Source organism: Phoenix dactylifera, chromosome 18, assembly GCF_009389715.1.
Source record: "Phoenix dactylifera cultivar Barhee BC4 chromosome 18, palm_55x_up_171113_PBpolish2nd_filt_p, whole genome shotgun sequence".
NCBI classification, from domain to species: Eukaryota; Viridiplantae; Streptophyta; class Magnoliopsida; order Arecales; family Arecaceae; genus Phoenix; species Phoenix dactylifera.
In genome coordinates, this window is record NC_052409.1 from 3,477,546 (window position 1) to 3,491,775 (window position 14,230).

A 14,230-nucleotide genomic window follows, 5' to 3' on the forward strand; every position below is an offset into this window, starting at 1 on the left:
TATTCTATTGCATTTAGACACATCCATCTTCCCCTCATGCATTTCGCACGTAAGAATATATAAGCATGCTACTAAGGACAAATCTTCTACTGTCTGAGCCCTTCTTCTTTTTAATTACTTCCATGGTTGCACCACCCCATGGTTTTGCTTCCACAGTATCCACAACATGACACAAATAGTCGAACTTGCATGCAAGATTAGTTCGACGACAATGGTGAGCTTCTGAGACCATCTGTCCTATTTCTAAATTCCAATACTATATCTGCGGGCGCATGTTGCGTGTCCTAATAAGACCCTGTCCTTGGAGCATAATTCACCATCTCGAGACAAGGTTGGGGCCCTAATTTTCTACGTCAGGGGCCTGAGCAACTTGAGACAATGGGCTACCTCCAGGCGACCACTTGTATGCACCAGCTCTGAAAGTAGAGAATCTGAGATTGTTTCCTGACATCCATCCATCATAGGCTAGAGTCCAAACCAGGACTGCGCCCTGAGGCCCCATTAGGTCAGCCAGATCATCCTCCCTTGGATTTTAAAAGAGTCTTGCTTCCCACCCTGCTCATAATCCTAGTAAGCTAACTCTGCTGATGTGGTAGGAGGGGATTGGTGCAGTGTAGGATTTGAGTTGAGGCATCATAGGCTTTTTCTTTTTTTCTTCTTCTTCTTCTTCTTTCTATTTTGGACAGAATTAGAGGATTCACATGAAGAAGTTCATCCATGTCAATTGGACCCATCATGTTCTGAATCATAGATCTGGAGACTTAACAAGGCCAAGACCTGGTCTGTTTTTTGCATGGGATGACCTAACGATCGCAAATTTTTAAAGCTTCCTTTAGATCTCCAATTTTACTGGTTCTCTCTAGAGGTGAAGTGATTTGGTAATTTCGGTCGATCAAGATACATGCTACAAGCCAAAGAATCAATTAGCTAAGGTCGCGGACAATCTAAGCCTAGTCATGCTTTGCATCGTCCAGGCTGTCATAAGTGTTTAAACTTGGCTTGTTTCCACATTTGATCATGCTCAAGCAAATATATCAGCGCAGCCAAGAGTTACAACTTGTTCATTCATCAAAGCCAAGCTTCAAGATCAAACTCAATTTGAAATTTACAGGCCTTAGCTGATGCGAGCATAGTTTTATCCGGGATAGTGAAACAAGTAGAACAATTTTGAGGCAAAAATGAAGGGATAAATTGGAATAAATCTATTCGATTAATCATTTCAGTCAAATAGTTTTACTCTAGTTAAGAGGAATAACCGAGAACAAATTCAGCCTCCTTTATGGAGAATGACTGTTGGGTGGTATAATAAATTGTGCCAAGAGGATTTCATTCAGTTTTTATTCCACATTATTCATGAAGAAGGCTGAAACTCCAAACCATTTGCAGGCATGGTTCAACAAGCGAGGGCAGATCCTTTGTGATGCACGAGCAGCACCATAGAGTACTGTGCAGCCATGAATGGCCGTCATCAATAAATGGATAGCTCTCAAACAAGACAATTCACGAGCGCATGTCATGTCATGCACGGTATGTATTGTTTGATAGCTGTCCATCTTCTTATGGCGGCCATCCAAAGATGTACACCGTACTGTACTGCACAGGATCAAGTTGCCTACTTTCTGTACTTTTTAAGTGTTTGAATCCTAGCAAAACAAGCAGTAGCTCCGGATAACTGTTCAGCTTTCCTCACACTCTCAGGCAACTTAAGGTAATAATTAGAGCCATGGAACTTGTAGTCTGATCTCTGGCCCATCGGCCACGGAAGGGAGCAAATTCAGGCCCCCCTGGTGTCCTGAACCTGCGTCTTGTAGCTGCATTGCTCTGTATACAAGCTTGTCTCCAGTTGCGACCTCGAAGATATTATGAGACCCTGAGTCAGTCCTCTGCTTAATGGATGCTCTACCCACACCTGGCCTGACCTCTGACAACAAAACAAGGCTTTGAACCCTTACTGTTCTATTTTGTTGGATATTCTTGGATCTTCTACTCCGTTGGAACTGAAAAATATCCAATCACTTGAGCATTGGCAGTTGCGACTTGAATCCCTGTTCAGAAAAGCAGCATGGTGAAGGCCGCCATCTCGATCCAATTCAACAATTTATAAATACACTCACACTTCCTACTAATATAATTTTTTTCATTTCGTTTTAGAGAGCGAAGAAAGCCAGGTTAGTTTGGATGTGTTAAGGGGAGAATAACTATAAAATGCTCTCAGAGAATGGGGTACGTAGTGAGACTTTTTTTTTTGCATCAAGATTTCATTAACATAATGAAACGTCGAGTCTAGTTTACATATTATTACTGTTTGGGACATGCCATGCATATGCTTTTGTTCAAAAAAAAAAAAAAAAAAATGAAGCATCACTGATGGAGTCTAGTTTATTTAAATGCAAAGGCTTAAGATTCTAGCACAATGTTGGATGTAGGCCTTGGTACCATCATGCTAGATTTTACTTAAGCAATATTGATGTAACTTAGGAATCTCATAGTGAGAATGTGGCACTCTATGCACCGGCCTTGTACCCGATACCAGCCAAATGAGCAATGCTAATGTGCCAGACAAATTGGGCGAGCTTTCCTGAATTATCCATTCATTTTTTTTTATTTCAAATAAATTTTGACTCGCACTTGATCTAGGGTTTTAATGATAAAGAACGGTTCGTTCTAGATGAGCAAGTGCTTTTAATTGTGTTGGATTGAACTAGATTGGATAATAAAAGGCTTGGTTTTATTTTTTTTTTCTTTTAGAAACAAATTGATTCAGTGCATTATTTGAAAGATAGGACTGGATTTCATCAAATTTAGCTAGGAACCTTTGCTCTAAAAAAAAGCTAGGAAACAGCTCTCTGTGATCTTATTTTGCATACCACATAAACATAAAAACTAACAAGTAGCTAGCACCTATCATGCACCCATGGTTTATGGGGATGCTTATGATCCCATCCTACTCAAGAATATATATATATATATATATATATATATATATATATATATATATATATATATATATATATATATATATATATATAATGATAAATATGCTCTCATTTTTTAGTTGATACGAAATCTAAAGTTCCCTACTACATGACATACTAAAATTAAAGAAAATAAAAGATAGTCATATAAATTGCAAGACAAAATGCATGTGAAGCAATTATGTAGACTTTGACTCCATTTCAGCCCCACGTAGAAAGATAAAAGATTGACCAGTGCTTGATGTACAAGAGGAAGAGGACTACGGTTTGCTGTTTGCTTCTCCGCAGCCAAAATGTTTTCTCCCGTCTCAATCTCAAAAGCTGTAAGTGTTCTCCTGCGTCAGCCATGGGGCTGTTTGGGAAAAAAAAAATTCTTAAATAAAAGTTCTTGGATGCGATATGCTCCCCAGAGAGTTCTCAATGGCACCGGGAGCCAATGAAGTCCTCTGTGATGCTCATATCAAATCAAAGTTCTTAAACGCCCGTGAACCCCAAGGTGCTAAAAATGGGCCCATCAACTGAGAAATGAAAGAAATTTCCCCTCGACCCCCTCCATTTGAATTATCTTGAGGCCAAACTTCTTCTCCTCCTTCTTCTTTTCTTTTCTTTTCTTTTTTTGGCCATCAGATGGGTGAATCATAGAGAGTTGCTTGTTTGCATTCAAAGTTTTGCCACCAAAAATATCCTTCCATCACCAACTAAAAGAACAAAATCCTATTAGCTAGCATTACAATACTAAAATAATAAATAAATCTTTATTAGCATAATCCTGTATCGGCAGTATTATTTTTTTAGTTAGCGTGATCTTGTATCGGTCAATATTATTTTTCTTTATCAACATGATCATGTTAGAGTGATTTTAGAGATCACATAACAACTATATTAGTGAGTATTATTTTTTTTATTAGCATGATCCTATATCACCTTATATTATTTTTCTTGTATGGTGTCTGTACGTGAATATATATAACTCCTGAGATGTATCGAATGTGACAGAACAAAAAAATAAAATTATTTTTTTCTCTTATTCTGCAGATATTTTAACAGAAATAGTGTTAATCTGCATGAAATTTCTACATGCTTCGGCAATTTTCTATAGAATTTTGTTTGAAAATTTATTGCTCCTATATTATTATTACTCATCATTCTAATAGTATGACTACCATCAGTTACCTAATTTATTTACAGACTAATATTCTGAGAATAAAAAAATGGCTGGTTGCATAATTGCCAAGGTAGGCAAAATAGCGGTATATCTAAGTATTGTTAATCTTACCGGTCAACAGTTATTATATTAGAATGTTGTCTAAATAAGAAACATCATTCGAATACCTGTCACCTATTTATTAAAACAGCCATTACAATGATTATTTTATTATGCTTTTATTTAATTTTTTGATTTCAACACTATCTAGATGCAAAATAGGTATCCAAGGAGGAGCTGAACTAGTCTCGTGAACATGCTTAGATTTTCTTGACAGAATAATTTGATTCTGACAGAAACCAACCAACCTGAATAACACTATTAGATTTCACTCGACTTGAAGAGAAGCAGTAAAAAATAGTCTTTTACTCCATAAAATTCAAAATCCAAACTCATTCAACCCAAATCTTGATTAAAATTTGCTACTTAATTCCATCTGAAGGGGCTCCCGGTCCGAGACCCAGATACAGTTTGTGTCATGACCTTCGGTTTCTCTCCCTATATATATATATATACGTACTTGGTGGTGGCAATAGGAGAAACAGATGTTCATTGCATTGCCCAAAGAGGGAGAGAAACCGAAGGCATATTTGTCATTAGGAAATTAATATCCAACCCTTCTACGTACTGCATTATAGGGTGTTAGCAGGGCTATCCTTTAGCTATTATATCCAACCCTCCCACACGGGGCTCAAAAGGTGGCCACTTCCTACTTAATCCCACCCTTCCTTTCTCTTACATAGTCACAAGTCTTGCCCTAGTCTTCCATCTTTGGGAAGGAGTCAAGAAGCTCCCAACTCACCTCCAATGAAAGAAAAGATGCTCCTGTCTTGTTTTGCCCATTGGTTTCTTCCTCACCAGGATGGCTGCTTTTATTGAATTCCACAAAGGTGGTCCCTCTCCCTCCTGATGGGCCCTTAGATTTACCCTTCTTCATGTATCAAAGCCTTCTCCTTCCACATGGCCTTTGGTGTAAGCTCATATAGAAAAACTATGAATGGTCTACACCTAAAGGTGATAAAGCCATTCAAAAATAGTAAACCAAAAGGATGCTTGACTTCTATCGCCTGCCACCAGCTTTCAGACAAAATCCAAAAGTTTTCATTGCAAATAAGAAGGGCAGTAATAGAGGGAGCCCTCTCTCACATAGGAGAAGTAACCCATAGTGTTTTGTAGAAATTATAAAGCACAAAGAGACAACTACTGTTTCTGCATGCATGCGCTTATCCATCTACTCACATGACTATTAACACAACTGTGATATGTGAAGCCACCAAATCTTCTTCCTTGCAAACATATTACAAACCGCAGCTCTCTTTCCAATCCCGTATTCTTTTCCCTTGTATCTCCACTTGCTTAATATCTCTCTCATCTCTTTCTCCACCTTTCTTGATATCACTCAACTCCACGCAGCCATGAAGGATCTCTGCGATCTCAAAGTTCACATCAACGGACAGCACACCTTCCTCGTCCATCAGGTAATCTTGAAACCCAAAACCCGAACCAAATCTTTGTCTCATCTTCTTCACATATCTGTTGATTCTTTCAAGAAAATCTCTAAGGTTTCTTTGACTTTTCCTGCTCCTTTCTTCTTTCTTGCAGAAGGTTCTCTGCTCATTCTCAGGAAGACTGAAGAAGATGGTGAAGCAAGAGAGGAGGAGATGCCAAGAAAAGGGCTCTGGGCTGAAGATGATGGAGTTTCCTGGAGGCCCGGAGGGGTTTGAGCTGGTATCAAGGTTCTGCTACAACAGTGGGAGAATTACCATGAGCCCAGCCAATGTCAGCCTACTCCACTGCGGCGCCATCTTCCTCGAGATGACCGAAGAGTTCTCCACCTGCAATCTTCTGAGGCAGACGGAGACCTTCTTGGATGGCCTCTTCTACTGGACTTGGGGTGACATCTTGGCAGCCTTGAAGATTTGCGAGCTTTTCTTTTCCATCGCAGATTCATCTGGCCTAATCCTAAAGCTCATCGCCTCTCTCGTCGCAAAGATCTCAGCCAATTCGGAGGTTCCGCTAACCCTAGCCGCCCCACTGCCTTCCTCCTCCTCCTCCTGCTCATCCCCTAATACATCCCGGTTCAGGCGCTTCTCTTCCACCAAGACCCTTGAAACCATGAAGACTTGCTTCGCTAAGGAGTGGTGGTTTGATGACCTGACTCTTCTTGGCCCAAACATCGTAGAAAAGTTCATGAGGATCCTTGGATCCTATGGCAACGATAACAGGAACCTCATACTGACCAGGTTCCTATTGTACTACCTCAAAGAAGCAGTCAAAAAACCAACCTTAGACAAGTTACAGTATGGTGGCCTTGCAGACACTGCAGTCTTTGGGGTGGTGCTAATGGGGAGGTCGGCCTTTTCTTGCAGGGGGCTGTTCTGCGTTCTGAGGTTGGTCTCTGGCTTGGGCTTGAGCAAAGAATGTAGGCATAAGTTGGAGAGGCTGATGGGTCTGATGCTCGACCAGGCCACTTTGGATGACCTCTTAGTATCAGGGTGTGATGGGGTTGCCTATGATGTGAATCTGGTGCTCAGATTGGTTAGAGTCTTTGTGAGTGAAGGAGAGGGAGGAATGTCCTTGCAAAGGATGAAGAAGGTTGGGAGGTTGGTAGACAAGTACTTGGGTGAGATCTCCCCTGACCAGAGCTTGAAGATGTCCAAGTTTCTTGGGGTGGCTGAGAGCCTGCCAGATTCTGCCAGGGACTGCTTTGATGGGGTCTACAGGGCTTTAGACATCTATCTTGAGGTAAGGCCACATTACCATCATCTTTTCATTTCTTTTTTCCCTTCTTTACAATATAATGGATGGGTGGATACATGGGCAGGAGTATAATTAATTGCCTCTATTTCTAAATCTTTTAGAGTTTATGCTTTGTGGTTTGCTTCCCAAAGATTGCTACCTGGCTTGGTACTTCAGATACTATTATAAATAACTTTTTATTCATGTAATTTTACGTTGGTTTTTCTGATTTTGAATTAAAATTATTTGTTGGCATCTGTTTTTCCTCATTTCAGTTTATTAACTTTCAAGCATCGACGGATTTAGCGATTCTGCTTAAGCGTAGTTAGTAGGTTTTATTTGCTTCTTGGACTGCTTCCTTAATATGTCTGATTAATTTCATGTGCATATAATAGGTGGCTGGTTGAAAACTTCATAGATTTTCTTGTTTTCTGTACCAAGCAAAATAGTGTCCTGTGATCATCTCTCTTTTCTTCTGTTGGTCTTCTAGCTTCTCACTCCCTTTTTGGCAAATGGAGGGAATATACTTGACATAAAGTAAACAAGATTGCATCCCTCCTTCCCCACTTTTTTTTTGGAAGGAGCATTCTTCCTTTCCCTATAATGTAACAGTGGAAGCACAGACGCCCTTACTTGCCAAGAAATCATTCAAGGCTTTTGTATACGATGTCTCACTTTAGAGTACAAGGGGAGGGGAGCGCATGTCTCATGACTGGCAGTAGGCAACCCGACCCTGCCGTACTTATATTTCATTTCAGCTGCACAACTTGGATAACACTCCAAAACTACCCTCTTTTAATGATTTTTGAGAGTACTTTTGGACTTTATTTTGAAAATTTATGTAATTCCTATTATTTATTTACTTCATATAAAATTCGTCATCTTGATACCAAATTTCATATCGGTGCCATACTAATATAATATCAGTATGGTATAATGCAAAATTTTTTTGGCATACCAAGAAACGGTAGGCCAGATACCGAATCGGTACAGTACAGTACGCCCCGAACCGCTTGGTTCGGACCGGTACAGTATACCGTGACTTCATATGATTTATAGTAGGCAAATACAACTAGATATTCTATTATAGACATAGTTTTGCAATGATAACAGATACATCTCACAACAACCCTTGTACCTCTGTGCCCTGCACATTGGATTTAAAATATCCGAAAAGCAGTGAGTGAGTTCATTTATAAGAGTTGTATCTAATTGGTGGCATAAACTTAGGACTCCTCACATGATGCTTCCTACAATTAGGAGGAGGGGGAGGGCCACTTGGGTGGGTAACTACATGAATTTGGAGCTCCTCTCTATAATTAGTTAATTACCAATTCTTTTAATAAAGTCTTGGGTGCCTTTTGCCTCCCTTAATATCAAAAAAGATAAAAATGATGCTTCCTACAGTTGTACCCCAAACAATACATTTCACAAATACTTTTGTGCCTACGTAAAACTTGAGATCTCTCCCAAGTATCGATCTAGTATCTACATTGGCTTATTTTGCATTGTTGTTCATTTTTTTTCTCTTTTCAGTCACACCCAAAGCTGAACATTGAGGAGCGCTTGAGACTATCTCAATGCCTAAACTATGAGAAGCTGACGCTCGAGGCCTGCAAAGACCTTGCCAAGAACAGGAGGATCCCGCCAGGAGTTGCTGTCCAAGCATTGGCTGCTCAGCAATCCAAGCTTCGGATCAAGACGACCATGACGGATAGGCTCGACACTGCCGCAACCCAGAGGCCAGTCTTGCGCACTGCAGGGGATGAGGCCAGGAGGGCTTCTGTAGAGTTATTGGATGAGAACGATGGGCTGAGGCTCAACCTACAGAGAATGCAGAACAGGGTTGTGAAGTTGGAGAAGGTGTGCAGCGAGATGAAAGGCCAGATGTCTAAGATGGTCAAGACCAAGGCCATTGACAGCACCTGCCACCACAGTAGTAGGGGAATGCCTAGGCTCTGTTGACTTTTCTCATTCCTCTCCCTCTCTCGTAGTCTCTTATCTTTAAAAGATCAACACATGCATTTGTTCTCGTTCTTGTTCTTCTTCTTGTTGTTGTTGAGCTCTAGGGAGGGAAGCAGCAGGGGTACTGTGAATTTCTAGGTGATGCATCCTTATGTTAATTATTTTCTTCTTCCAATCTTAGTTGTGACTTGAATTTTTAGTTGAGTTGCATTGTAGCACTTGTGAGATCATTGTGATAGAAGAGTGTTTGAGGAGTCTGTAAAGCTTTCCACCTATGTGAGTAGATGAAAAGTTGTTTGATTTTCGACTGGTCTTCCAACAGGTGCATTTTGCTGACAAGGGAAAAGATGTTTAGTTATGGCTTTAGGATGCAACGAACTCCCAGAAAATTCCTCAAATCCCTACTCTGAAATCCCTTCACGGTTTGGATCTTGGTCTGGAGGCTAAATGCTTAAGCTTAAGATTGGGATTCCACCATTTTCCCTAAAAAGCCCAGCCTGTACTCAGAATTTGCCTCCCCCTCCCCGGATTCTCGACAGTACCTCTAAATCATGGTCAACGTTGGCAAGCCATTTCTGGAAAGCCTTCTGCGAAAGACAAAGTTTTCAACAATGTTGGCTCAAGTACTGCATCACAATTAACTTGATATATAAAACATGGATATCTAGAGACATTTACTGTAATTTTTACTTTCAGTGACCAATCAAGGAAGAGAGAGACTTCAAGACAAAATTAGATGGCTTAGGACGTCTGTGGACATCTCAGATGGATCTCATATGACACATCCCAAAATATAGAAGAAAAAATAAAGAAAGAAAGAAAAGGAAGGATTACTGATTTTTTTGAGGTGAAAGCATCCAAAAGAACGGCAAAGGTACAATAAAAGATGTCTGGTTTCATGGGACCACGGACTTAGAGATGAAGCCAAGCCTAAAAAGTAGAGTCCTACTAACCAACTGGCTAACTCATTTTTCATTCAGAAAAATCTGATATCTCCAAAAAAAAAATGTGTCAGCCACTGATTAGGCAAATTCCGACTCTGAACGATGCTATAATCCATGTCATAACATAAGAAAACGCATAAATAAGCCTTCGACAGAGCTCCATCAGTGTATATAGGTCAGTGGCTAATGGACACAAACCAAGCGAATTATTTCTTTGCAGTCACCTCACAGCAAGCATATTATGGCATGGAGCCTTTAGATGCCAACCTACTGCTCTTTTTTTTAAAAAAACTAGGACAGATGTATGATACAGTGCGGGTGTGAATACATCTAAGAAAATTAAAAATTAACAAGTCACGGAGTGCACTGGATAACTTTCTCTTTTCTACCTGGAGCGCACCGGCTTCATCAGAGGCCCGGGCCAGGGTGATACTGTGTATGTTCTTCGTGGAAAACATAGATTTCTGTTGCTGGGGGGAGTGTGTCCGTTGAAATGCGGACATAGATTCCTCTCCACGACAACTTGTGACGTGGTATCGCCATGTTATGTTCCATGTGTCAGGCAACACGGAAGCCAAGATGGATTGGTTGCAACGGCGGCAAGCCCCTAGTTTCCTCTATTTCCATAGGAACGAAATGGCTGGTACGAGCATGGCTTCCAAGGAAGAAGCTATGATAAGAACAACTCCTTCAAGCCTATCGTCAAAACAAGAGCACCAGTTGTGGCTAGCAACTTGGCCTCCTATTGCAGGGCAACGCCCCGCTAAGCGGCACCACATTGAACGTACGCTGAAGACACAAGTCTAAACGTTACGGCACCTCCAAAAGCACATATTGATACAAATTCTGAACCATGCAGCAACTAGAGAAACCCTTCTCCAAACCGAAAGAAACTGTAATTTGTCTCACCTTCTTCCTTGCAATAGAGTACCCCATCAGAAATGGAACGCCATCAGAATGCAGCTAACAAGATCATAAAATAAAAGACTACATCAGGATGGTTCGCCTAGATGAAACCTTCAAAGTGGTAGGCTGCATAGAAGGTAACCTAGTCTGCAGCATCGTTTGACTCTCTATATACGTGCATGGCTTGCTGGGAGTCACACTCCCTCAGCAATCTGCGGACGTCGTGGAATAGTGGCTTCTCCTCCACACTACATCTCCGACCCCGAATTCACTCAATCACCATGGCCGAGGCCTCTTCGAGGAGGATGCGATCCGCGCCTAACACCAGCCTTAGCATATGTAATGCCCTCTCATGCTGTTTTAAGCTCGGCGCAAGTAGCAGACGTGTCGAATATCCGCTCTGAACTCATCCTCTTCATCAATCAAAAATAAAGTTCCAACTTGCAGCAAATCCAGAATTTGGAGAGCCCCAGACCAAAAAAAAAAGAAAAAATAGTGACTAAATGCCAGGTCAACATCAAGTACCACTTCGGCTTGCTACATTTGTAGATGTGATCAGCCTACCTTTTTCTAATCACGCACTTCATAAACCCTACAGAACACTAGAAGGCAATTTAACCGAGATTTTGAATATCTTCAGGAAACACAGTCAGAATGAAGATATTAGATGGTTGCCCATCAACATAAAGACATAATTAACCAACATAAGGCCCATATGAAGAATTTTTCTTAATTCTTAAGCAAAGCTCTCATCGCTCAATGTTTTAGATGTTACTAAATGTCACATTAAATGATAAAAATTTTATGAACTAAGGAACATTCATCCTCCAGAAACAGCACATTAAAAGCTTCCTTGTTACTATTTGCAGAATGTCAGTTATGACATACAGAAGTTTTTGGTTCATGGATCGATATCAAAACATTTTCTTTATGATAAAAGCAGTGAAAATTAACTTTAAATAGATGGAGCACTAAATCCCAAATTGGCACAAGAGATTGGTAGTGCAGAGATTGTAGAGTAGGGTTAGAACTAGGCCCCGGCCCAGCTTGAGGCCCATCGGGTAGGCTGGGCTTCAAGTCAGGCCTTAGGCCTGGCCAAAAGGGTCTATGCTCGGGCTCTAGAGCTCAACCGAAAACCGGGCCGGCCCAACTCAAAGCCCGACCAGCCCGGCCCACCCCTAACCCTAATCCTAGAGTTATTATTCTTAAGTATATCCTTGTGTAACAAATCTTCTCTTTCGAAATAAAATAGGTTATAGATTTTAGAAGATATTCTAGGTAATAATTATTTAACAAAAATATACTTCTTCCCATAAACTCAGTCGAGTATATCCTTTAGAAATCAATGCTAATGCCTCAATTAATTAAAGAATAAATCAAACCCCTAAATAAAAGTCATATATCTTCAACACCAGAAGGCCAAGATTTCCAAGCAAGCTATGCAAGAGTACAATTTCACTATAGCAAGATGAAGAAAATGCACAATTGCCATTGCTCGAACAATTACAAAGCTATTGAAATCATGATCTTCATTTTTCGCTTGATAGACATCATCTATGGATCATTTGCTAGCTACATCCAAAAACTTTTGCCCCAAAGAGCATACCTTATTAAAGGACAGGGGTACAATATTAGATTTGATGACTTTTAAGTTGTAGACTATCATTTTGTTAGAACAACAAAGCAATTTGGTTAAGAGTCCATTTCAATTCTTCAAGTTCTAATGTCGAGAGACCACCATGTAAGTTCACAAAACTTAATAAAGATCATTAATCACACCATGCCCACCAATCGATAATGTTATTATTAAATGATGACAGCATTAGGTAAAAGACACAAGAGAGCTGACTAACCCTAGCATACGACAATATGGCGTATTGGTTTGCGATTCATCACTTTATTATCAAGAACCTTAATTCCATGCTCACCCTAGACATCATATGTTTGCCCGAATTAACTTTGGGGGTGGATGCAATTTAAAAGCTGAACTTAGGGAGAATGTTCATAAAAAAAATTGACATGCCTATTTGTGCTCGTAAACAATCAAAATATTGGTCAAAGGACGAGAACAAAAGAACCTTTTGATGAACTATGGCCGCGCATTTCACCATGAACCTGCTAAAAGATTACCCACAGCCATGAATATGTTTGTGAGAAAAGATGATCATGTTTCAAAGCTTTCTAGCATCTTCATTTATAGATGGAACGGGCATTAATAAGAATAGAGGATTAACATGACTAAGACACAAGATATACATAAGCACCATTTTTCCCCAACTAAATTTGAGATGGATAAGCCTATGGTAGATGAGTGGAATTTGCATACTTTCATAAGTATTCAGCATATCCACCTCATGTAGATCACCTCTTTGTTCACTATATAAACAATGCACCATAACATTCACAGGTTATAAGCAACTAATAGCAATCACAGACCCTTTTACAAGAGCACATTGAGTATGCAATACAGTTGCCATAACATATTCTATAATTTAACGCTTTCAAACGCAATATCAAACAAACAAGAGTAAGTATTAAATGTTCATCACATTTTTGACCCCCTTGGCCCCTTCATTAGAGGAAAGATGCCCTCCCATTCATTAATCCACCAAGCCATGCAAATAGTTTATCAAATCCCAAAGATTTTTAGAAGAAGAAAACCTGAAACCACTAAGGTTTTATCCCCTTTCCCTTCCAAAATTGAGAGAGACCTCTTCTATCAAATTTAAGTCGATTCTTGACCAATAGTCATGGTTTCCTTGCCTGTATCTTCCAATTGCAAGCAGACTGTCCTACATCACCTAAAGTTAATCCTCATGCCATCATCAAGAATGGATGGACAAGTAAAAACTCAAAGGGAAGCCAAAAAATGTGGTTACTTTATATGATGCTTAATTACAAAAAAAAAAAAAAACTACTTTTAATTTTCCTGTCATCTTCAACTTGATTTCTTTTAACATGTAAAGTTACAACGCAATTCAATTTCCATCTACCAAAACAGAGTAGGGAAAAAAAATCTTATAGCTCCATCTCCCTTGTGGATATAAAGTGCTCTGCACTATCATTTGAACAATCCAATAACAATCCTTGATCTAACCAAAGAGGCAAAACCAGGTAGTACAATTCTGCTATCCATTCTTTGCTTAACTTTTGGCAGAATAAGAAGGCGCTTGGCAGCAAATACATAAACATATGATTCCGAAAAAAAGGCGAACATAAGTCAAAGAATTCTTGCTATTCATTATCCTAAATAAGCTCAGACCCATTAATGGTTACGAAGACAATATGGTGAAACCAAAATACACCATGGCTGCTTAAGAATATACTACATACAATAATAGCTATTCAAAGAAAATGTTGTTATCATGGAAATTCACTAGAGTTATGTTATATGATAAGCATAATATAGCACAAATAGCAGAAATGCTGGTGATTTAGTGCAATACAATCAATATTTATCATGATAAATGTGTTAGAGTTTTAATTAAAAAAGAATA

At 39.7% G+C, this 14,230-nt stretch overlaps 1 protein-coding gene across 1 annotated transcript; it reads left to right on the top strand.

Moving 5' to 3' along the window:
- Positions 1–5,485: 5,485 nt before the first annotated feature.
- On the top strand, positions 5,486–9,022 carry LOC103724294 (BTB/POZ domain-containing protein At3g19850-like). Its single transcript, XM_008815512.2, has 3 exons — positions 5,486–5,657; positions 5,782–6,924; positions 8,455–9,022. The coding sequence occupies exons 1-3, from the start codon at positions 5,595–5,597 to the stop codon at positions 8,881–8,883; spliced, it is 1,635 nt and encodes a 544-aa protein (XP_008813734.2). The 5' UTR covers positions 5,486–5,594; the 3' UTR covers positions 8,884–9,022.
- The last annotated feature ends 5,208 nt before the right edge of the window (positions 9,023–14,230 follow it).